This window comes from Coenobita brevimanus, chromosome 73 (assembly GCF_032717465.1).
Source record: "Coenobita brevimanus isolate Jiangsu-jjx chromosome 73, ASM3271746v2, whole genome shotgun sequence".
In the NCBI taxonomy this organism is placed as follows: domain Eukaryota; kingdom Metazoa; phylum Arthropoda; class Malacostraca; order Decapoda; family Coenobitidae; genus Coenobita; species Coenobita brevimanus.
The window spans coordinates 35,384,857-35,410,480 of NC_137026.1; the positions used below are offsets into that span (position 1 = coordinate 35,384,857).

Consider the following 25,624-nt stretch of genomic DNA (forward strand, 5'->3'; position numbering starts at 1 on the left):
CATAAGAGGCATAGACTATAAGTGTGTGACCTGTACAACACACTTCCCCTCTTGCAAGCTTGAATATAAAGAAACAGAAATCTAGAAAAATGCAAAAGAGCAGTAATTTTTAAATATGTAATGTCAAGTTATCTGTAAAATGACCCAACTTTAAAAGATGTAAACCAATGGATACTACCTGTATCATCTCCTGGTGGTGCTGGGGCATGGTTGTTGGCGGCTGGAGTTGTGGAGCCTGCATGGTTGGTGCAACAAGAAGATTGTTGAAGGTGTTGTAGTCATACCAGGTGGCTGTGTGGTGCCCCCCTTGCCCCACCTGTACCAGATGGTCCATGTACACGGCGTTCATGTTGACCGTGTTGGGCTGCAGCGTCATCGTACCCGATCCTGTACTGGACGTGCTCTGTGATTCCAACATCTGGAACGGCTGATGACAAAGATAAAGGATGTCTGCATGGTTTCATTCACAATGTAAGCTGGCACTGGCATTTAATGAAATAAAATTTAGCAGTTTTATCCAATGAACTACTCTCTTTATGGGATTTTGGTACTGCCACTGTTTAAAGGACTTTAGCTGAACTGTGTTGCACTTTGTTGCCAGGCATCCCTCCTGACGGCAACAAACGGCCCTTGCATGGGATTGAATAGCAGGTGATTTAACCAATCACAGCATGGCAGCTACATCAGTACAATTATGATCTGTCAAATACCATTCCTCTTCTGAGACATGTACTGTACATAAGCTACCTACAATAGCATCCACTTCCTCAGCAAATACCGGGTATTGTATTATACTGTAGTGTACGTCTGTTTCCTGCAAGACATGACCCAGTAGTAACATGCACCATCCTGACCCAACTTCCCACATTCATATTCAGTGTGTAGAGGCTAAGAATACGTGTCATATCACTCAGGCTATATTTCTGAAAAACAAGGGAGTAGGGGGAGTTTCACTGCCAAACAACACACAAGTGCTGGGCAGTGGGGTCACCAAATCCTTACTCCAGTGCAGAGATGAAGGGCTTCCAGTCCTACCTGTGTACACAATGTAGCAAGTCACATAGGTAAATTAAGTTCTTGTTAATTTTTTTTTTTTTTTTTTTTTTTTGTTTTTTTGTTGCTAAGTCCATAGTAATCTACCAACAAATGTCTATCAAAATTCCACAACTACCAATAAAACTAGTTTGCCAGCTTCCCTTAATTTCCAGTGGCTACCAAGTGTACTGGAAAATATTCTGATATTTTGGAACACATCAACGACTGGCAAGAACTGCCTGCTGACAGATACTGTGCTGTTGATGAATACACTGACAGAAACACATAGGCAAACAAACCTATCAGTACAGATACACATACTAACCGAGGTGTATAACAGTTGGAGCGACCTTGTAAGGGCAGTGTTGATAAGTGGCAGACGTAAACAGACTGGTGAACTGTAACGAGGGTCAAGGAGCGCAGTGAAGGTGAGTCGTACCAAGAAGCTGGGAGTGTAGTCGGCACCATAAGGGATGAACACTACACGCAGTTTACCTTCACATCACACAGATGAACGGTTCACGGCACACCTGCAATTTATCACACAATTAGTTCAGTATCATCATCTAATTAATATCTTTATCATCACCATTTTCATAACCTTCAAAAGCTAGTTGACTGTCTGGAAAAAAAAAAAAAAACATACAATAAGTGTCAAATATAAGGAAACACCACAACTGAAGGAGTGGGAGACCAAGGATGAGATGGAGGGATGGAGTGGAGAGACAATGAGGGAGGGAGTTGTGAGTTGGAAGAATGGCAGCAAAATGGCAGGTCAGGGCAACATGGAGGCATTTTGTTTGTGGCCACCCCTTATGGGACTAAGGTGTCTGGTAATAGATACAGCAGAGAGAAGGACCATAGTTAAGGGGATAATAGGTAAAATCTAAAAATATAAGCCTCTCAACAGTCTAAAAATAACAAACATCCCAATAATGACAGAAGATAAAACCTAATATAGATCCTGAAAAGCTGACAAGAGGAAATGGTTTTATCAAAGGGCAATTCATTCATCTACACAAAACCTCATAATAACTGGCTTCATCTCTCTCTATCTTTTTTTTTTACTGTTAATGTATAGCTGTACTTGCTTTTTTTACTGTTAATACTGCCATATGCTTTTTTTTTTAGCTGTTAATATAAGCTATTTTTTTTTAACTGTTAATATAGTCATGCTTCTTTTTTAGCTGTTAATACCAGGTATTTGCTTTTTTTTTTTTTTAACTTAATATATACTGTATATATGTTTTTTTACTGTTAATATATGCTTTTTCTGTTACTGTTTATATATATATTTTTTTACTGTTAATACATGCTCAATGATAACCACTGTCCTCAAGTGATTAGCTTGCTATGTTATGCCAACCTCCATAAACTTCAACTTAACAAGGTCTTCGTAGTGAGGGGGATTTGTGAGGGTGACACCTAACCTCTAAAGCTTTTAAACTGTCTTCCCTGAGCAAAGCAGAATTAAAATGAAAAACATACAATTAGGATGGGAGAGGTTTGACCCACAGTAAATTACATTTGTCCCAGCTATTTGAAGGTTATTAACAATCCATAATAGTTTAGCACTGAAACCTATTACAGTTACTAGTTTTTTCATTATGCTAGTCATAATCTCTAAAATCAATCACCTTAGCTACTGACAATTTGATTATTTAGTCACAATCAACCACTTCACAACGATGATGGATTCTGTGTCTGGTTCTTGATAAGGGGTTAATGATGGCTATATCTAATTATTACAGCTCGAAGAGAATACCCACGGCTGAATAAAACCGTCTGGAAATGGTATGAATAAAATAAACAAGAAATAAATAAGAAAGCATTGTTCCCACCTTAACCCTCCTCACTATTAAAATCCCTCTATCCCAGTGTCCCAATCCCTTATTTTACCATCTTACTACCTCTCCTGAAGCTGTGGATCCGTAGTCGAGTGGTCTGAGTCCCCAAGAGGCGCCACAAGATCTAGAGTCACAGAAAATAATGAAAATCTTTGTTTGCTTGGCAGGAAGACCGGACTACCCCGCCGCCTTCTTCCGAAACACTGAACTTCAGTATTATTTTAGTCAAAATGTCACTGAGATAATATTTTCCATTTAAATATCCCGGAATTACCCCTGTCGTCCTGTGTCGCTTGCTAGAAAATTTGAAAGTTTAAGATTTTGTTTCTTGGCATTACTTGACAAGACCACGGTTGCCAAACAAATCCCTTTGCTGAACTCGCTCAAAAATAGCTAAAATGACGTTAAAAACAGAAGTCCAGGACATGGGTTAGAAAAGTTACAAGATCCTTGTAATACTGTTAATGGTTTGCAGAAATCTAGATTATTATTAATTTCTTGCTACAGGATCGTTCAATATTAAAGCTAAATAGTGACGATTTAGCGCGGAAAACGCTAAATTGGTAACTCCACACAAGATGCCTGACGGGTTACTTTATGAGGGGTCCAACGTCGACATCTATTTTACTCGGGTCAAGGGTTTTGCTTTAATAATCACTTTGTCCGAGTACGACGGCTTTCGACAGGATGTTATTGATGACACATTAAATGTCTGCACTATATTTTGAACGAAGGGCAACATCGATGATGCCATATTGTGGACTGTGACTTCTGAACCTTATTCCACATAATTACTAAATAAACTTATTGGGCATTATCTTGAAAGGTAATATGTGCCAGGAGTACAAATGAATATTGATGGGACGAGACAGCATTCGTATCTGAATATCCCACACATTTTGTCATATTAAATAATTAAATCTACACTGCAAAAAAGCCATTATAATCATTAATTATACCGAGATCCAAAAGCAAGATTGGGGACATGAATCACACGAGTATGAAAGTCCTATGTAATGTAGTATACTCCCTCTCATGAGACATGGGAGGTATGAGGCTGTTTGGGATATAGGTGTAGGATATCATTTGCCACATCCTGAACACCAATAGAGAGGTTGGAAGGGGTTCACTATTGTATGTGGGGTAGAGGTACTGGACTTAAATCATATAAAAAAGCATGACAGAAATATGACTATTTGTCTTTACAAATGCCTTCTTTGCTCACTGCACTTGTCTGAAAGGCATGGCAGTGGGTATGGCATGCAGGATAGGTGGGTAGTAGTTGCAACCCCAGGCTCAGCTGAAATGTGAAACTGGTGGATTGCACAGGCTTAAGCTGCCATCTTGCAGTCCACCATCCTTCTTTCAGTGGGTAGAGAAGTAGAGGGACATTAAACTAGGCAGTTGGGGTATCTGGTTATATTGATACCACAACATGATGTCCCTCTCCAACATCAGGCAGGGATACGTAACATGGGAATGGGAAAGGAATCTACTGGGGGAGGGGTGGGGTTGTCTCTAGAGGAAGAAGGGGAGATGGAGGGGAGAAGGGGTATTGGCATGGTGGGAAAAAACTACAGTACCAACTTCATAAACTGCCATGTTTCTTCAGCTTGCAGGTTCCAGATTTATGTTCCTGCCCAAGTGCCATGAAGTGTGGTGCCATGGTGGCCACGTAAGCTGATCCCAAATGCTGCAGAGGTGGAAGGCAGCAGTGTATCTAGTCCACATGCATCTATAGTCCGCCCAATCATACCTGAAGGAGATTTGTGTCCCCTTTAAGATAATTACTCGATATTTAATGCAGAATAAACAAATACTACATCTATGCATGACTCATGAAGTCATGATGAATCTCCCTGTCCATCCTGCAAGCAGAAATCACAGATACTGCAAAGGATAAATTATAAGGTTGTCTGTGAACCATAGTCCTGGTTAGTGGTTATAAAAATCCTCAATAAAATATAATGAAAATAATATACTTCAGTTCATACCTGCTTTGCCAAGATTGTAATTGACTTTTTACAGCCAAAATACTGTATTAATAATGATGTTAAAAGCTATAATAAAATAATAATAATAATAATAATAGTAAAAATAATAAATAACCTTTAGAAGAAAGTGATGATCAGTTGATCTGAGAAATTACCTACTGTCAAAAACTATGAAGATTCAAATTTCACACTAACACACTTTACTGATCATTCACAACACCTACCAAGTACTGTAATATCACTACACCAGTCTTCCACCATGAAGCAGCCCTAGCACATATTCAGCATGGAGTGGTTAGTTTAATAGTGCTGAAGTGATTACATACGGTGTGTGATGCACAGGATGAACATCAGAAGACTGCTGGGCCTTAACAAATGGACAATAAAGTCTATGCACAAAAAAATAAAATAAAATAAAATAAAAAGTGCTGCAATGCTGCTTGATTTTGTAACCTCTCTAATCTCCAATAATCATTTTGGTATAAAGATGTTATTTACTTTACTCTCAGTATTTTCAGATGCTGGTAGTTACAGTGGTACAGAATCTGGATAGCAGAGGAATTAAAAAAAAGGACAATTTAACTCATAATACTTTAAGAATCCTTCAAGTGTATGAGATGCACATGACATGATATAATCCACATTTTGTCCAAGTCCACACTGAGACCTGCATTCTAGGTGGTAAAGGATGCTTCCTAACACCTCTTTCTTGGTGATTTATTTTGCATACTATCTTAACATTTTCCTGTAGGCTATTTATGCAGTTTTCATATCGGCGTATTACATGATATACTTTGCATATTACTCCATAATATTCTCTTGCATGTTATATGTATCAATTTAATATCAACATACTTTGCATCAATATTATACAAGCAGATAACGAGATGCAATGCCTACAATAAATCACAAAGAAAAAAATGTTAGGCATCTCCAAATCCACCTAAAATACAACCACAAAACCTGCCTCTCAGTGCTCCACATTTCATAAAAAACATAATTCATCTTAACTCACATTTACTATAACACATTCTTGAAGCATAAAGGCTCTCTTCTCTTGGCAATCAGTGGCATCCCAGCACGTCTTTCTAACCAATTTCTGAATGCATTATATTGATATCTTTGCGTATGTTATGTATATTATGCAAGTACTGGGATGTATAGATATTACACAACATAATACTGGGAAAAAAAAAAAACAGTCCTTATTATAATTATGTGGTCCAAAAATCATATTCCCTTTTTAAAAACAATAGCAATTCAGCTTTAGAATGGGAATTTCAATGGGCAATTTTTCTACAATTTTCTGCAAACAACAAAAAAATGCAATCCTAAATAAATAAAATAAATAATGAGAACTCGTATGCCAAATTAATGACTAGGCAAGAGGTGCTAGGAAGCCTGATCAACTCACATAAATACTAATTTACCCTTTTCAATTCATTTTCAATCCATCAACCAATTTCTTATTTTATTCCTGCTACATCCAGACAATTTTATTCATCTTAGGAGCCATTTAAACTGGATGGGTTAGATATAGTCTTCATTAACTCCTTCACCACAACGCCTCTCCAAAAAGAATAATCGTCTGGTGGTAACAAGAATAAATTTAAAAAATGTCAATCATGTTTAATGAGTTAAGAGATATACAAGACATAACCTGGCACTGAAGTCATCATTAAAACCTCATTCATGTACTATTACAGGTAAGAAAGTAACAAAAATACTGGGGAAATAAATCTAAAAATACTTGTAAAACGATAAGCTATATTATTAGCTGTAAGCACCAAATGTGAAAAAGTTTTTGCCAGAAAAAGAATGTACTAAAATGGGCGAGAGGAGAACACAGGGGCAGCAAATAGTATGTGGAGATAGTAGCTTTCTAATTCAAACCTGACAAAAATCCCTAATCCCTTTCAGTTCAGTTGATGGCCAGGGATAGTCAGGTTAGAAGACTGATTTGATTAGCAACCAAGGAGACTCACCCTACCTCATAACAAAGGCTTATCAAATTTTATGCAACCACTACTTAAGTGTTTAAGCTGAGTGGCACAGCTCCCAAAGATGAAAACAAAGACCATGGTGATGTGATCCGAACATGACCTTATTGGGTATGGAAAAAGAGATGGAAAAGGAAGAGGAGTGTTGGAAGAAGACTGAGGAGTATATTGGTGAAAGAGGACGAAGATGAAGAGGAGTGTACAGTATGAGGAAGAGGGATGAGCAACATACAGGTGAAGGAGGAGAAAGAAGAAAAGGAATGTTGGAAGAAGAGGAACAAGCAATATACTGGTGAACGAAGAGGAAAAGGTGAGTTTGAGAGAACGAAAGAGATGTGTAAGGATAAAGAAGCCTGGTGGTGCTGCTGTCATGGCCATTCCTTGTTTGAAGTTTACCAGGAGGGATCAAAGGGCATCGCAGATGATAACAATGACAACGGGATGGCCGAGATGGTTCGGACATCCGGAGATTAAGGGAGAGGTTCCCTGATGACTAAAAATGGGATAACAGATGGTTCGGAGATTAAAAGAAAATGAGGTTAACTGAGTGTGAGGAATTATGGACATGGATACTGAAGGCGGATTAATATGAGACAGATCTACGAAGACATAAGGTGAGGTCTTTTATGAAAACCTCAGTATAAAGTGACTAACTAGAGAAGCCACAAACAAAACAGAGAAGCCATTAGAGGTGGTATTCTGATGTGGTTAGGAAGCTTACTAACACCTTTTCCTTACAGGTTCATTTCTGATTCTACTGCTACTATATTTTTGTGTCTTACTCATGCAATCTATGTCAACATTAAAAAGGTGTACAAAGAAAAAAAAAGTGGGACATCAATGGATAGTTTGGGAAATAAACTGTTGAGGAAGAGGTGTTTGGGAACTTCCTTACCCAATGAGGATGTGAGCGTAAGTGACCAAGGCCTTTACAAAAATATAAAAATGGTAATGATTCATACTACATGGCCCTTCTTTCTGTACATTCTCTCCAAAGATGGGTTCTGTGTACTAAACCATTAACACCTTCAATCCAAAAACATCCTTTTTTTTTTTTCCCCCCCTCACTATCTTTTAGACAGTCGTACTTTGCTTATGGGGGCATTTCAAACTACAGGGGTTAGACAGAGCTATCGTTGATCTCCTCAGTAGTAAGAAAACATTTTGATGTTTAAAATAATCTAACTCTTGCCTATCAAAAATAAACTAAATATTCATCAATGGCCTAACGGAGCTTAGATATAAAAGAAAAAGGCATAGTTTAAATACTGCCTTACTTGATCTCATTATTTGGAGATCATTCAAAAAGTTTTATATAATCTAACAGTAACAAATCATCACCATCATCATCATAATCTAAAATAAACTAAAACATTCATCACAGGACTGAAGAAAAAAATATATTCCCTTCATTGACCTCATTCAGAGAACATTCAGAAATTAAAAATAATCTAACATTAAAAAAAAGAAAGAAAGAAAAAAAATCATCAGACCAAATATTTTACAATAAAGAACATGAGCTTTTCCCTGTGTTTTCCTCCCACACATTTTACAGTCACTATAGATCAGTTACATATGTTTATTATTACTGTACATTACAATAAAAATAATAATGCATGGACTTTGATTTCTATTGTTATTATTATTTTTTTTTTTGTATTTTTTCAAGGATATGGACTTCCAGCGATTTTTACGTAAGGATCATATATGAACTAAAATCTCACACAAAATTATAATTCAGTTACATTCAAGCTAATCATCAATTCTCTCAGTACAGTATCTCTTTACATTACCATTGTTTTTATTAATCTTGCTGCTACGGACAACTTTATTCCATTTAGGAAAGACTTCTGATGCCCACTGTAATAGTTGTTGTAGCCCCTGGTTCAAATATGTGAACCCAGTGGACTGCAGGCTGAAGTTGCCCTCCTTCTGCAGTCCACCCTTCTCCTCTGGGGGAACAGGAAAGGATCTATTTATCTATCTATAACCAGACAGCACAATCCCGTAAAGGGTGGCTGTTTGTCTTAGAGTTTGTTGTTTTACAGGGAGGGGCACGAAGCCTCCACCAACCCACTTTTTGACAAGTAGGGAACATGTACGGGTTGGTTATATGGTTACCACCCAGTGCTGTACATGGTTTCCTGGCTTACAGGAAACCGCTAGGCTTGTCATCCAATGTAAAGCCACCTGAAAAGGAAAGATGAGTAATAAAAGGTGACAGGAAAGATGAGAGCAATAGGAAATGAGAAGGGCAGACAGAAGCTGTGGAATATTTCTATGTTTTGGCATTGAAGCTGCATGGTTACATCAGTGCCACCACATGAAGGTGTCCCTCTCCAACTCTGACATCTGATGCTGAAGGAGTTAATGAAGGCTACAACTAATTCCTTCAAGTCTCTCCTGTGCTCCTCACCCTGCCCTAGGGTGGGAAAGGAGGTCCGCATGATAATGATGATGACTCTCCTGTGCTAAAAAAAAATCATCTGAAGGTAGCAAGAATAAAATATAAGCATGTCATTGGAGTGAAGTGCTAAACCCCTCCAATGAAGTGAGTATTTAATTCTTGCCATATTCAATAGTGTTGGTGAGGGACGCCTGCATGCAGTGGCACTGATACAGCCAAGTAACTTCACTGTCTAGTTATACAAATGTCCAGCAGCATTTTCCCTACCCACGTCCATCAGCTCTCTTCCTATCCTGCAAAAGGACAAGGATGGATTACAGGAAAAGGGAAACTTCAGTCTGCACTACATAGGTTCACATCTGGATGAGCATGGGGTTGCAAGTGCTATTACTATCTCCAGATATTTGTATTCATCTTGGGGAACAATTTTCAAACAGGAGGGGTTAGACATAGCCTTCATTAACTCCTCCACGAGGCGGCTCTCGTGAAATGAATAAAATCATCCAACAGCAGCAAGAATAAACCACAAAAAAACAAGCTTGTATTCTAAGTGGCACAGGAGACTTTGTAGCAACTTTTCCTTTGTGATTTATTTTGCTTGTTAAATGTTACCATTCTCTTGTACGTTACTCACATCATTTAATTCTGGAGAGGGATGCCTTCATGTGGCACTGATATATTGTAACTAGATGACTACACTGCCCACGTATAACGGTTTCTCAGCTACCTCCCTATCTTACAACAGGAGAATGGTGGGCTGCAGCAGAAGGGCAAAGCTAACCCACAGTCCAATGGGAACACATTTCGGATTACATAGAAAAGGATACCAAGGTGTAGCGTGTAGGGGGAAAAAAAAGGGGGGGGGGGTACAAAATCTCCAGCCACTTAAAATCCAATCACTTAAGAGGTCCAGTTCTCAAAATTCCCATTGGCACAAGAACCGTTACTTTACCACTTACACTCCTTCCAACAGCTCAATAATCCAACCTTAACATCTAACAGGCACCAAACAATATAAAAAGTTTTGAATAATTCCTAAAAGAAAAAATAGTAATGTATGGTACAACTAGGACTAAAACCTAATCTTAACCTTGGAAGCAGTGATATATATACTGTAAATATATATTTATATATTTATATAGTTATCGTTCCACTGTTGGATCATTGAGGTTACTCTTACACTGGCTCATTTAGTGACTCTAGTATACGTTTCCCATATATCAAGCTCCGTAAGCACTGTATGGCTTTAAAATGATGCTTTTCTTTTTTAATGAGCCCAAATGCTCAAACTATGAATGGCTCAGAATCAAATACAATTCACTGGGGTGCAACACCTTCAAGTGGTGGCACTGAAATAACCAGGTGGCATTATAAAAAGTCCCTCAACTCCCTCCCTTTCTCCTCAAGGAGGATGGTGGACCACAGGAGAAGGGCAACACGGAACAAAGCCCCTCACCTTCCCCCCTATCCCCAAAAGCAGGATGATGAACTGCAGAGGGGCAATTTTGGCCTGCACTTCATCAGGTTCATGTCCAGATGAGGCTGGGACCACAACAATCAACAATCCGTAACAGAAACTCTCTCTGGGAAAAAAATAAATAAATAAATAAATAAAAAAAAAGCACAATCGGGAACCTACACCATAAACTCTCTCTGCGTGGTATGGCATTAAAAAAAAAAAATTCACACGGCTGAACCTCACTGTCAGCTATCATCCTACAACCACATCTTTCTATACTCACATCTGTGGCCCCAAAACCAAGACTGATGCTATTACACTGGAATCACATTGCAGGGAATAACTTTTGAATTTTAATATACCTGCAAACCACAATCTTTCCTGCACTGCATCTGTGGCTCAAGATATACACCTTTACCAACAGTCTCACCACTGGAACTGCATCTTGAGCAGAACATTCATTTTTTACACCAACAGACCATTACAAGATGGTCCATATATAATACTCCTCTTCTATTCCACTGGGTAATTTCTGTGCTTTAAGGATGGCTCAGTAAATGTTACTGGCTACTCAGCATCACTTAATTTTCTCACTTTATGCATCATTTCATCACACCCAATGCCACACTCATGCCCACACCAGCAAACTGAGCCATCCTAACTACACATAAGATACTGTCAGGTGAGTGCCTAGATGAGCGCTATTTAAGGGCCCACCCTATATACCACACACTGCAATTGTGGCTCAAGACATGTACCATAACCACCACGTGTATTTCACTGGAATCACACTTCTGAACAAAACTTTAGCTACCTGTATTATAAAACCACACCAGAGCTCAGGATATGTGCCTTTACTGATAATCACCACACTGGAATCTTGGAACACCTTTAATTTCCAATACAAAAACCACTCAAGGTATCTTTCCCAGTGACGGTTCAGGAAGTGTGCCTATACAAACAGCATCAATAAAAGCTGATACACCCTAAAAAACATCAATAAAAGCTGATACACCCTAAAAAGCATCAATAAAAGCTGATACAGTCTCCTTTTACTTACTCAGAGCTTGGGAAGTCAGTCACGCTAAGACACAGTCAGCTTCATCACTTGTCGCACAAGGAATGAGATTGGGGCATATGATGAGACTGGGCTCGTAATCTCGCCGGCTCAGTAGGCCCACTAGGACTCTTTCTTACTTGGTTATTTCTACCTATGTCTAACTGATACTCACTCTCTGTTCATTCATGTAGACTGTACACAGTAATACCCCGTTATACGATACCCCTAGATGCGACAACCCGACTTAAAAGATGGGGGTAGAAATACCACCATACCCTGCCTAACATTGGCCAAACCCCGGTTTAATGATGGGTTTTGATTTTTTTTACCAATTTTGATCATATTTTAGACTAAAATTGTGTTTAGGTTGATTTATAAAGAATTTATAGACTTAGATTAATGTGTTTTAGCCATAGGTGGGGTGAACAGTCAATGTGGGGTACAGTTTACTAAGTCTGATTTTTCCAGACTTATATTTGATGATTCTCAGATTTTATTTGTTGGTTTTAGTGAGTTGTTTACAGATGTCAGGTTCAGGTTAGCTTCTATTACAGCCGTTAGGCCATTTAGATCGGATTTAAACTTGTTTGGGGGCTCATTTGGGTGGGTTTGGACTTAGTTGGGGGAAAATCCAATGCTTATAAACACTTCCCATTACTTTACATGTTAAAAGTACCCCAACATACGATACCCTGCCTAAATACGGGGTTTTACCTAACCAATTACATCGTTAAACTGGGGTATACCTGTACTTATTAACCACTTAAATCCAGGTGACATCATTTTCAGCTTAATCTTGCATCTACCACAAGATTTATTCAGCATAGGACAGAACTTTTTAACAGGAGGGGTTAGATACAGCCTTAATAAACCCCTTCAATAAAGTACGGCCTCTCCAATGTTGAATAAAATTATCTGAGTATCAAAAATAAACCACTAAACTGTACGTCACTCCAATTCAAAGTGTTAATAACCAATCTTAATTCATCTATGCAGATTGCGTCAATATTACAATGATATTATATAAGGTAAATAACATTTATGAAATATAAAGACTGGTATGTGTGTTCCAAGATATAACTTTTTCCAAATGGTCCTGTAAACTGGGGAACCAACAAATTAACTTCATAGATGGCAATGGGACTTTAACCAGCATTTCTCTGAACTTTTCTCAAACTCTGATGACATAAATGAAAAACTTAAAACTTTTGCTAAATTAACTTTACAGGATGCAATTCTAAAAAGCATTTTTCTGATATTTAGAATGGACTTATCTTCCAATACTTTCCTGCCCAATCAGGTGTATTAAAAAAAAAAAAAAAGGACTTTCTATAATCTATAACTGCTATGAAAGAGGTGCTAGACAGCCTCTAAAGTCCATGAAAATACGAGCCTCAGGCATCTGTGAGGGTTGTCAGTCACTGGTACTGCCGAGGATACCACATTTGCACCCCATCCCTTGTGATCAGCTGATGCGTCACCTGCTGGCTGTTGGGATCGTGAGAGACAATCTGTATGGGTACCTCAGGGTGCAGCGTGACCAGCTGCACCCCTCCTGCCGCTGCCTGCTGTTCGGCCTCCTCTGGGGATACAATCGTGAGGGCAGTTGCGTCTTCAATGTGTATCTCGTGCGTGGTGTGGTGTACGGGTAGGTGTTCGTGGGTGAGGGTTGTATGGTGGGCTAGTTCTTGGTGTTGTGCTGTATCCAGGTGCTCGTGTTGACCCAGTTCTGCCTCCTCATTCAGTTCCTCAATCTTCAGTGGGTCGATGGTTGCCTCCGGAATTATGACACTACTAGCATCCTCATCCTCACCCTCACCCTGCTGCTCCTCCCCATCCTCATCTGGTACTTCCTCTGCCTCCACATCTCCGTCAAAGTCTTCCTCATCCTCCTCGTCCTCCTCCTTAATGTCGTATTTCTTGGGGCGGCCAGCACCCCGCTTGTGGCCCCGCAGTCCTCGCTTACGTGGCCTTCCTCTCGGCCTACCTTTCCTCTTCTGCACATACTTTCGGCCACTGCCGGGTTTAGGTCCAGGTTTCTTTGCATCGGGACGACGTGGAGCACGAGGCTTCTTTGACACTTCCTTCCCACAATATTTCTCTTTGTGGACTGTCAGGCTCTCCTTGTATTTGAATGCCTTGTCACATGAGTCGCACTTGAATGGCCGTGACTTGGAATGAACTTTCATGTGCTTGTCGAGAGCTGAACTAAAGAAGAATGCTTTGTTGCACTTCTCACACTGGAAGGGCTTTTGTCCAGTGTGCTTCTTCTTGTGAGTCGAGAGGGACGAGGAATGCGTGAAGGCTGCCTCACACAGATCACACTTCCAAGGCTTCTCCCCTGTGTGTACTCGGAAATGATTCTTGAGTTGCTGGGCTGTGATAAACGCATGTCCACACTCCTGACATACATAGGGTTTCTCCCCAGTGTGAGTCCTCATGTGTGCCGGCAAGTGCGAGGAGCGGGCAAACGTCTTCCCGCATATACCACACATGTACGGTCTCTCACCAGTGTGGAGCCGCTTGTGCATCCGAAGGTTGGAACGTTGTGCAAAAGCCAACCCGCACTCCCCACACACGAATGGTCTTTCACCAGTGTGTGTCCGGAGGTGGTCCCTCAGGGTGGCATTGCATGAGACCGTCTTACCACACTCTGGACACGGCACTCTCTCTCCCCCACTCTGCCGCACCCGAGGCTTGGCCTGTTTGACATTAGCCATGGGGTCAGGGGTGATGGCCAAGGGTGGTTTGGTGTCCTCAGCTGGTGCCACAGCTTGCACTTGCACCTGCAGGTTGCCATATTGTGCCTGAACCTGCTGATTGAACTGGCGTGCTATGTCTGGACTCCCTAACTCCACCTGTACTGCTGGGCCACTAGTTGTTATGATCTGCCCAGTATCAGGACTATAATTATACCAAGCGACACCCGTGACGCCTGTAACACCCGTCATACCCGCCACCGTTCCCACATTGTTGACAGTGCCGACATTATTGATGGCCTGCACACCAGTCACACCTGCCACACCCTGCACTGCCCCCACCGCTGCCACATGGGTTACGTTGGTCACCCCTCCTGACGTCACAATGTGCTCCATCTTCCTCCCTGACACCTCACTCCCCTACGCCAATACCATCCCAACCTGAAAAGCAAAACAGATCTTTAGGCTCAGCTGTGGATGTAACTATCAATACACTTCATTATAATAAACAATGAGACAGAGATGAATGACTCTCAAATCCAATGAGGTGATATTAAGAGCTCAGCAAACTTTCCAGAGCATTGTGCAAGTTCCATAATAAATCAGATGAAAAGTGGACTGATGTTAATGTCCATGACTGGACACCATCAATGTATCTTGCATAACATTACTGACAGTACTACGGTAACTATGTTTACCTGTGGCCATTATTCAAGAGGCAGTGGTCACAAATAAATCACTTGCATGTCACCCTCTCCTTCACCATCAAAGTACCTAGCATGTTATTAATATGCAAACATCAAATAACTAAAAAATTTAATCACAATCCATGATGATCCCATAATGCAAAGATCACTACGCATTAAACTTCCTAATAAACTTCCATGCCCCAACTTTCTCATATTAATTTCCTTAAATCACCTTGTCATTATGCCTTAATTACTCACCTTGTTAATTAAAAGCCGAATCTGAAACTTTGCAAGAGTTTTAATTTGGTGGCAAAATAAACACAAAAAGTAAACAGAAATAGTACAGCACTGCAGATCAAACACATGAAGTACAGCAAAATCATCACATCATAATCTTGCATCTTTTTTATTCCAGGTAATGATGAGGGAAGGTACAATCTAAAAACAAGTACCAAAGCAGAACTACTGATGGCACGGCTATCCAGTGAAATGGCCCACATAATCACTGAACCATTACCAAAACCTTTAAAATCTTGGATCCGCCAGACAGACAAAACAGCTATTTCTTGTTTTGTTTTTTCATCTACTCCATCATCATCATCAGCTCCACCCCTTTTTCCCATACAAAAATAGGGTGAGGTAAGGTCCAGGAGAAAAAAAAAAAAAAAAAAAAAAAAAAAAAAAAATGACATGGAGAAATCTAACAATGGCAAGCCCAACTGAACAGGTCAGTCTCATTCAACCACCATTCATGCACCAAAGAAAATATTAAATAGATAACAACTGTCAAAGTTTATTAGGTCAAATGAAAACTACAATTTCATGAACAATAATATTACTCTTTAGGAATTTCGATCTGATATAGTAACAGTAGAGCATTCATTTATTGTACAGATGGCTCTGTTAATTCATGGAAAACTGTGAGTATACGGTTAGGCAACTGATGTGACAATGGTGTAAATACTGATGTTCTAAATGCACATAAAGAGTTAATTGCCACTGTCAATCATGGATGTGTATCAAAATATCACAGCATCTATATACCACTAGTACCCTAAATTTGGGGAAACAGGCAAAACAGACTGGTCAAAAATTGGCTAACAGGTTAGCCAATTTTGTGAGCTGAAAGATCAGCACTTGGTGGGATTCAGTTTATTAGATTTGTTGCAGGGATGCGTACTCAAATGAGCTAGATATCAATTTTTCCACTGTTTCTAAGTGTAAATAAAATATTCCATTAAAGCACAAGGTTAAGTATATATATTTAAAAATGACTAACAAGTTAGCCCCTTCTACCCAGTGTGAAGCTACTTTTATGTAAGACAATGGGACTTTATAAGCAACATCCTGTAGGCTCCAAGGAGAGAGGAAGTGACAACTCTGAAAAACATTAATGAGGGGAAACTGTGTTAACAGCAAAGATGTATGTTGAGCAGGAAGTTTAACGAGTGCTCAGTGCTGGAAAGTGACACTTTCATGTGGTAGCACTGATACAACCAGGCATTCCCTTAACTCTCTCCCTATCCTCAAAAAAACGGACGGTAGGCTGTAGAACGTAACTGCAGCCTGCAGTTTACAGGATTAACATCCAATGAAGGGCTTCAACATAATGAAGATTTGCTAAAGGTGAGGAAGTCACCTAAACAATACCAAGCATTAAAAGGAAAATCCATACACCACTGCCACATCAGTTGCCACATCTTAAACCTTCAAAAATCCAAGAACTAACAAAGCCAACTATTTATAACATGGCTATGTAGCAAAGATTCTTCATTTAAATTCCCAGACTAGGAAATAGGCAAACATAACATTTCAAGTATAAAATATCTGCTTATATTATACATTATCGTTAATTACTATAAAATAACCTCTGAGCTTAAGTTTCACAATGTCAACACAATTAAAAAGATACAATGTGATCAGAGAATAAATATGCAGAGTTTATCTATCATCATCATCCAGTTAATTCTCACTTCGCCCTTTGAATCTGGGAAACAAAAAGGTTACCTAATTCTTGCTAGAGGGACTTCTTCATGTAGTGGCACTGATATAGCCAGGCAGCTCCACTGACTGGTTCAACAAATATGGAGGATGGTAGACAGCAGGAGAGGGGCAATTTCAACCTACAGTCCACTGGGTACACGTGCAGACGAACCTGGACCTACATGCTGCCACTACTACTACCGACTGATAATTTTATTCAACGGTTCAAAAAGTCAATCAAAGCTGAGTAAAATCTTCAGATGGCAAGAATAAAATGAAAGGCACCACTAGGTTAAACAGGCTAAGTCCAGAAGTGCACAGATATCAATAAACATAAACTTCAGTAAAACATGCTTCTAGCTCATGACTGAGGGGGTAAAAGAACAGAAAACACTTCTGACTTCATAGTGAACCATGAGCAACTTAAAGTGAAAAACTGGTGTTAATGTCAGGAACTTAATAACAAAGCAACTTTAAGCAAAGATTAACTGTGTATGTGGTCATCATCATCACAATAAGTTCTAGATTTTTGTCATACCTCTTGTAAACAAAAGCCATCTGCACACTTGTGTAAACCAGTAATCCTGTTTGATATGAGTAACTGCCAATCCCACTTCACCTCCTTCAAAGTGAACGGCCCCCCAGGCTAATCTACCATACTCCTGTACATTCAAGGGTAGCTGACATGTCTACATCCCTTGGCAGCATCCAGTTGCCTCTTGGGGATCGAATCTTTGAAAGGCTGTCACTCTGAGGCACTAATAAGAACGCTTCATTTGATATGAGTGCCGGGTACAAATTAAATCTCAAAAATGTAACATAAGGCTTTCAATAATGCACTGCCCCCAATAAGAGTTGGCTGGTCACCTACCCTTAAATGTACTAAAAAACTAAGGTGGAAATGAATGTTACCATTACTTACTATTAAACACAATCAACAGAGTTATTCTCTGAGCACCCTGTACGACATAACTCAAATTTTGGCAAGTTGTAGCATATTACGTATAAAGTTATTACAAAATTCAACAATTAATGGTTTCTCTATACACAATTCTCTCCTATACATTGTGAAACTTGTCTAGCCTCTTAAATCCAATGGCCAATTTTCCTACATGATTTTTATTACCACCAATTCTGCGAGAGGCTTCTAGTAGTGAAGGGGTAATGAAGGCTATATCTAACCCCTACACTTCTAGCAATCTCTCCAAAGCTTAACAGCCTGGTAATTGGGGCAATAGAAAACAGGCCAGTGGATCAAAGAGGTTAGGATATTCTGTACACAAGCAGTTATTAGTCCAGTACAAAAATAATATTGGCCCCCATAACCAGATGACAGAGTTCCTGCTTGATCTGGACAATTTTATTCTGTTTGGGACAGTCCCATAGTAAAGATGGACCTGATTAGCCCCTTCAGTCCGTTATTTTTTTCTACATCCAAAGTTTTAATTAACTTACGGGGAACCTTCAGTTGATCCCTTCAGTCTTGCAAGTGTCTCATATGTGAAAAGTAAATTGAATGTAACAGAAATTAAAAGTGAAGAAGTTAATGTCATATACAACCTCTACAGTTCAAAGACTGCCCTAAACTGAATAAAATCAGCTGGAATAAGCAAGAATAAAATGATCCTGACATACTCTGGCACAAGGGGTTGATACACTAAAACATTTGCTCTAAGTAGAACATTGTTCATACCACATAATATATTCAGAAGCCCAGAACTTCCACACTCCAGCCATGCTAACTCTTATGATCAGATAAACACTTGTAAGTTAACTCAGGATTTTAATCAGCTAAGTCATATGCGCCTGACTGCTGACACTGTCACCATTAATGCTCTCATGGTCAGATCATCATGAGCACTACATACCCATTATGATATTCTGCTGTGAGTAAATCTTAAGTGCCTTAGTGTTTACTGCATCACTCCGAATCATTTATAAAGGCTCCAACATGCTTATGTGCGTCGGCCTAGGTCACCTAATGGTGACTCTCCATGTTGCTTAGTCTCTGGCAGCCTCCCTACTCAGTCCCTTATCCCTGAGGTCACACTATGGCCTCGTCCAAGATTTTCTTTTTCAGTCTGCCTCTCGCGACCCTACCCGCTATACTTCACATATCTCACCTTTCGCACCCAACTGTCACCCTCCATCCTCTCAACATATCCAAACCATCTCAATCTACCCCTCCTCACCACACCACCAATATTCAAATCTTCTCAACTCTTCAATATAGTCGACATTAACCCTCTCACGGTCAGGACAAATCTAGCACTCTATTCAGATTAACTTCAGTTATATTATGCAGCCTATAGTCAAAGGAGCCTGAAAGTATTTAAACAATCACAATTCTATATGCCCTCTTGTGGGATATGGAGGTCCACTAACATCTCTTCCTTGGTGAATTACTTTGCATGTCTTACATCAATTTTAGTTTTAACTATTGCTACCTCTACACAGTTTTAATACCCTTTGCAATCTGGTGACATTTCCTCCCAATTTGTGATTTCTATTTTCAGACTATTTCAGTCATGTACTTCAGTGCACCTGTTGTCAGTGGGGTTTATGAAGGTTATATCTACCCTTGCCTCAAGAAAAATTTCCCATAAGGTGAATAAAATCTAAAAAATGGCAAAAATAAACTGAAAAGTATACTAGATAAAAAGGTAGGTGGAGGCCTCACCATCCACTCATTCGATGTAATGCTGCTCTCAAGTGTCTGCCCTTTCATCTCTTCCTTCCATCCTCTTGTCTTTCATCTTCCCTCTGCCTATGGATGACTTTACACTCCCTCTTCTGTCTTTCTTTCCTCTTCCTTCTGCCTATGGGTGACTACACTGAGTGACAAGCCAAATGGTTTCCTGTACACCAGGAAACCATTTACTATGCTGGGTGGTAACCGTATAACCAAATTATGCCTGGTGGTTTAATGGGTAACTAAGGCGCTCCAATCGGAATAAGCCTGCATAGGTTTATATCCAAGGGGTGGTTGGGGTTTACTGCTCATGTAATGCCACTCAGGGATAAGTGAGGTTGGTCACTCTCATCTTAACCCCTAAAGTACGCAATTTGCTCAGCAGGTCTGTCCCTGCAGCCGCAAAACAGGGTTGATTTTTCTACTTTCATCAAGGTAAAGATTTTTCTTCCACATTTCAAAAGACTGAATTTTACACCTGAAAATGTATGTTTCAGCCAGACTGACCAAATAGTTATCGCACAATCACCCGTCAAAGATGCAAAAAAGTTACCAATCCATGGACAAAAATAGAAAATGTACAGAAAATGCATTATGTACGGTAAATAATTATGTAAACATAACTAACGTCAATGTGTGTTCCCTAGGCATGAAATGTCAGTCTGGTATACGCCCATAGCAACAAAACAAGCCAGGCGAAAAGTGGAGGTGGAGTGTGTGTGGCTGGAGGAGGGAGAGGGGAGAAGGGTTGCTATGCACACACCGCTGTAGCGGGTATGTTGGGGTATGGTTGGCCGGGAGGGGACAATGTGGAGATGATGCAATGGGGCTGAGGGAGGTAAAGTGACGGTGGTGGTGGGGGGTTCCTTCTCCCCCACCTTAGGGGGCCAATCACGCCATACCACCCCAGACACTCTAGCTCTCATTGGTCTGATCCCATATACGTCACCATAGTGGCGGAGTTACCCTCCCCCAGTTTTTTGTGTGTCTTTATCGATCATGCGGGATAGGCTGGCATGTCAAATTACACAAAAGCACGATCATGTGGTATAGGTCTTTAGGGGTTAAAAGTCAGGAGCAACTTGCCTTGCCCCGGGCTTCTACGCTCCTCTTGGGGCAAAACAGAACTGGATGATGATGATGAATATTGTTGTAGTTGCATAACTACTGCAACAAGAAAAAAATAAAGTGACAATAATAAAAATTAAAATAAGAAAATAGCTAATAATGAACCATATGTAGAAATAAGCCATAACGAAGAATATCTGGTGAATCTACCAAAGAGACAACAACACCGTCCCAGTTCCAGGGTCGTATTAGAGGTGGCTTAGGAGGCCTCAAACAACAAGCTCTCCTATGTTGCTCATACAGTATAGTTTTAATACCGATATATTTGCATCTATAACATACAAGAGAACACTGAGGTGCGAAGTGCAGAATAAATCACTAGGGAAGAAGTGTTAGGAAGTCAATGCTATTTAGAATAAAACCTCCACCCCAATGCTCCAAACACACATATCACAAGAGCTTTTCCAAAGTTGTACCAATGCATTTTTAAGTAGTCCAGTGCTCGGGTCCTCACAACTTGTGGGAGTAATGCGTGACTGGCTGGTATAAGTATCATGACTTAACGTTACCTTTACACCGAATAAAGCATGTCTGACTGGCTCTTTCACCATACAGAGTCAGTTACTATTTCACCACATAAACTGTGTGTGTGTCCTGGGCAGTTCTGGGAATCTTACAAGTTTGCATCACCTACCAACACAGGCATCATGAAACAGCTGACACAGGGCAAAATTATGTGTCGTTAAGTTTGTATGACTGGCTGTTTCACCAAACATAGTGTCAGCTACTGTTTCACATCTATTTCAATATGATTTAGGGAACCATAGAGTCTGTGTCGCCTCTCTCTCAACATAGGCATCCTGGGGTAACTGATGGTGGGCTAAGTTAAGTGCTGCTCCCTCGTGTAAGGCAGCCATGGCCACGGCTGCCTCCTGGTGTAGGTCATTCGTATCCTCGATGTCCACAGGATGAACCTCCGACCCAGTCACAACATCACCGGTTATCAGCTGAGGGTCTGGGTGACTCATTGGTCCCTCCATGGTCAGGTGGTCGGCTGTGAGTTCAGCCGCATCCACTACCACAGTCGGTACTTCTTCCATTTCCTGCTTGGCCTGCACTAGACTCGACTCTGACTGCTGTTCTGCCTTAACTGCAGCTTCACCACCCTCATTTCCCTCCTCTTTCATCTCCATGTCAAGGTCGCCCTCCACATTTTGGGTCTTTCTCCGGCCCTTCTTTGTGTACCGGCCTTTTTTTCTCGGTCGCCCTCGTGGCCTTCCAGTAGACTTTTTTCTGTAGGACTTGCGACCACTGCCCAGGGGACGCCCACGTTTGCGTTTCTCACCCGTGCAGCGTTTCTTGTGTGAGGACAGGGATGAACTGTGGGTAAAGGCAGTATTGCAGAACTCACAAACAAATGGTTTCTCTCCTGTGTGTGTTCTGGCATGGTTCTTTAGCGCCTGTGCTGATGCAAAGGAATGCTCACATTCTTCACAGGAGTAGGGTCGTTCCCCTGTGTGGACTCTCATGTGGCCTGGAAGATGCGAACTGCGTGCAAATGTCTTCCCACAGATGCCACACATGTACGGCCTTTCCCCCGTGTGTACCCGTTTGTGTAACCTCCAGTTCGAGCGCTGAGCAAAGGACATCCCACACTCCCCACAGATAAATGGTCTCTCACCAGTGTGGAGCCGCATGTGGTCCCTAAGGTTAGCATTACATGAGAAAGTCTTGCCACATTCCCCGCATGGTACTCGCTCCCCATTTGAGGGCCGTGACCGTGGTTTGACTGGCTTAGGGGGTGGTTCAGGGGTGGGAGGAGAGGGGGCGGACTGAGGGGCTGGCTGATGAGTGACTAAAATCTGCTGTGTCTGTGCTGGTACTGCCTGCAGGTTGCCATATTGCAACTGCACCTGCTGGTTGATCTGCCGAGCGATATCCACCGTCCCCAGTTCAACTTGTACCGGGGCGTTGGCAGTGAGGATTCCATCAACGGGGTTATAATTATACCACATAACCCCTGGAGTGTTTTGTCCTCCCTCCATGATTGTTTACTCCCTCTGCACAACACACTATGACACACCAGCCTCTGCTACGTCACACTCTCAGTCATGTCTGCAAGGAGAAGACGAAACCAGGTTAATAATCTTCTCATTCACCAGCTAACCCTTTCAATATTATTTCTTTATTTTACTCTCACTACCATCAAATTCTTCTATTCAGTCTGGGAAAAAACCTATCATACTGAAGGAATTAGTGAGATATTTTTTATGCTTTAAGTAGAATGGATCATCCTCAAACTGAATAAAATTATGACAGTACCAAGAATAAATTAAAAACTATCTTCATAATAAGTTAAAGGTTAATAAAAAAAAAACATGACTACAGAAATAACATGCATGACATAATTCAACCCCCCAAGATCCATAAAAAAATAACTGTTACCTCCCCCAAATCTGAAGACTTTAAAGGTATAATTCAAGACAAGGTCATCACATATAATCTTTTATTTGAAAAAAAAAATCTGGTTCACAAGTATGGGATATCAGGTTGTTTCTATTGCTGGCTTCCAATTTGCTCATTCAGGGCTAATTGCGGACCCATGGTGATGTGCTCCATTCAAGGCCCCAGCTCCTCTCACTTCATCTGCAAAATCAAATGACTAGAGCTTCGGTTTCTGTTATATGGCAACTTAGTAGCTATTTACTCATTGTTACTCATTTTTTTAATCAATAGTAACATTAATTTTGCTTGTACATTATTAGGGAGCTTTCGAGCAATGTTTATTTTGCAGCTGACAGTAAAGCATCCTGACTTTCAAACAACCCAGATACCCCTCACTTTACCATTTGAACCTGGAGACATCAATTTTTGCTTTATTCTTGTCATTTCAACAATTGTCTTCAGCTTAGGAGAGACTTTTCAAACTGGAGGGGTTAGATGTAGCCTAAATAAAACCCCTTCAGTACACAAGGCCTCTCCAAAGTTGAATAAAATTGCCTGGTAGAAACAGGAATAAACTAAAAAATGACGTCACCCAGAATCAAGGGGCTTAAACAGCAATACTGATGGAAAACATGATACATACCTCTCACTTCTCTCGGCTCAGCTCACACCCTCTTCACTCTTATGTCATGACCTGGCAAGCTGAAAACATCTGGGTTGCTGAAAACAGGACGCTTCACATAATTGCCAAAGGTTTACAGTAATTTTTGTGGAGCTGGAGTGGAACATCTTCATGCTGGGGCACCGGTATACTGTTAACAGACTGGCAAGGCTGTACAAAAAAACCTTAACTCCCTCCCACTCCTTCAAAAAGAGGATGGTAGACTGGTGGAGGGAGAGAATTTCAGCCTTAAGTAACTTAGCTCATGTTCAGATGAGCCTGGTACTGTGCCACAACACAAACAATTCCATATTCAACATCATCACCCTCTTGACCCTTTTTTTCCATCTAAGGATGAGGTGAGGATATTCTTTTCACTGCTGAATCGGTAGAGCACATGGACTCAGTTTTCTACATCACCAAATTCCCACTGATAAATATTGTGGGCTGGATCAAGAAATACAAGTATACATGGAGCTGTCATAAAATTCAATTTCATTTTTCAGACCTTTTTCCCACCTACTGATGGGAGAGGGTAGAGTAAAAAATGAAATTAAAAAAGAGTATGGAAAGAGGTAGTATCAACAGCATGCCCTGTGAAACGGGCCATACATTCAGTCACACACATATTCAAGCACCAGGAATCCTGGCTCCACCTCACTAATAAATAGTAGTAGCCAAGAAACGGAATCTCAAGGTGAATGACAAGAAGAGTAAAGTTGTGTTCTCGAAAGAAATGAAGTTACTGAATGCACCGTGAGGATGGATGATGAGGAAATGGAAAATGTGAATGCACTTTGGGACCTTGTTGGAGGGACACTAGTCAAGAGTGAGAGCAGAGGAAATGAGTTATTTGAGAGGAGCATGTGCAGTTGCATGGAGAGATGGACTGACAATTCAGGAAGTGATGGAGCATTATGGTGTGGATGTAGATGTGATAAGCAGTATTAGGAGAAATGCACTAAGGTGGTTTGGCCATGTGGAGAGGATGGAGAGTGAGGGACTAACAAGGAGAGTGAGAGTGGGGTAGATGAGGGTGGAGGGGGGAAAGACCAAGCATAAGATGGAGGGATGGAGAGGAGAGGTATATGGGAGAGGGGGATGTGAGCTGAGGGGAAGACAATGCAATGACAGAGGACAGGGAGACATGGAGGTGATTTGCTACTGGCTACCCCTTACAGGATTAAGACGTCTGACTACAGATAGATACAGCAGACTGTTAAAGTACCTCATATACAATACAATCATCCATCGCGAGCTATAAATCTAATCTGCTATGCTTTCCTCAATTTGCTGTTTCAGTACAACTTGTAAAGAAACGTTGTAGCATTCTGCAGTAAATCTCCAACTTGTTTTGTATGTTTCGATCACTCTTATTTCTTTTTTAACATCCTTCTTCGTGTAAAGTTCAGTCACATATACTAAACTGCCTACTAAAGTTCCACTGTTACATAAAAAAAAACTAATACAGGTGCACTAGCAGTACAAGGAAAAGTTGCAATCCTGCATTCTGAAACATAATCCTGACCTTCCTAGATGACTGCTGGTATAGGATACAAATACAGCACTCCTACACACAACATCT

General features: G+C 40.6%; 1 protein-coding gene across 1 annotated transcript in view; it reads right to left on the reverse strand.

The window, feature by feature from the left end:
* LOC145407526 (uncharacterized) overlaps positions 1-25,624 on the reverse strand; it is a 47,636-nt gene that overhangs the window by 19,039 nt on the left and 2,973 nt on the right. The window contains exons 2-5 of the mRNA XM_080278450.1: positions 21,749-23,048; positions 13,225-14,921; positions 10,740-10,866; positions 166-427 (exon numbers count right to left, since the gene is read on the reverse strand). Coding sequence (XP_080134576.1) covers positions 166-427; positions 10,740-10,866; positions 13,225-14,921; positions 21,749-22,978 — 3,316 coding nt within the window. The 5' untranslated portion in view covers positions 22,979-23,048. The remainder of the gene's footprint in view (positions 1-165; positions 428-10,739; positions 10,867-13,224; positions 14,922-21,748; positions 23,049-25,624) is intronic.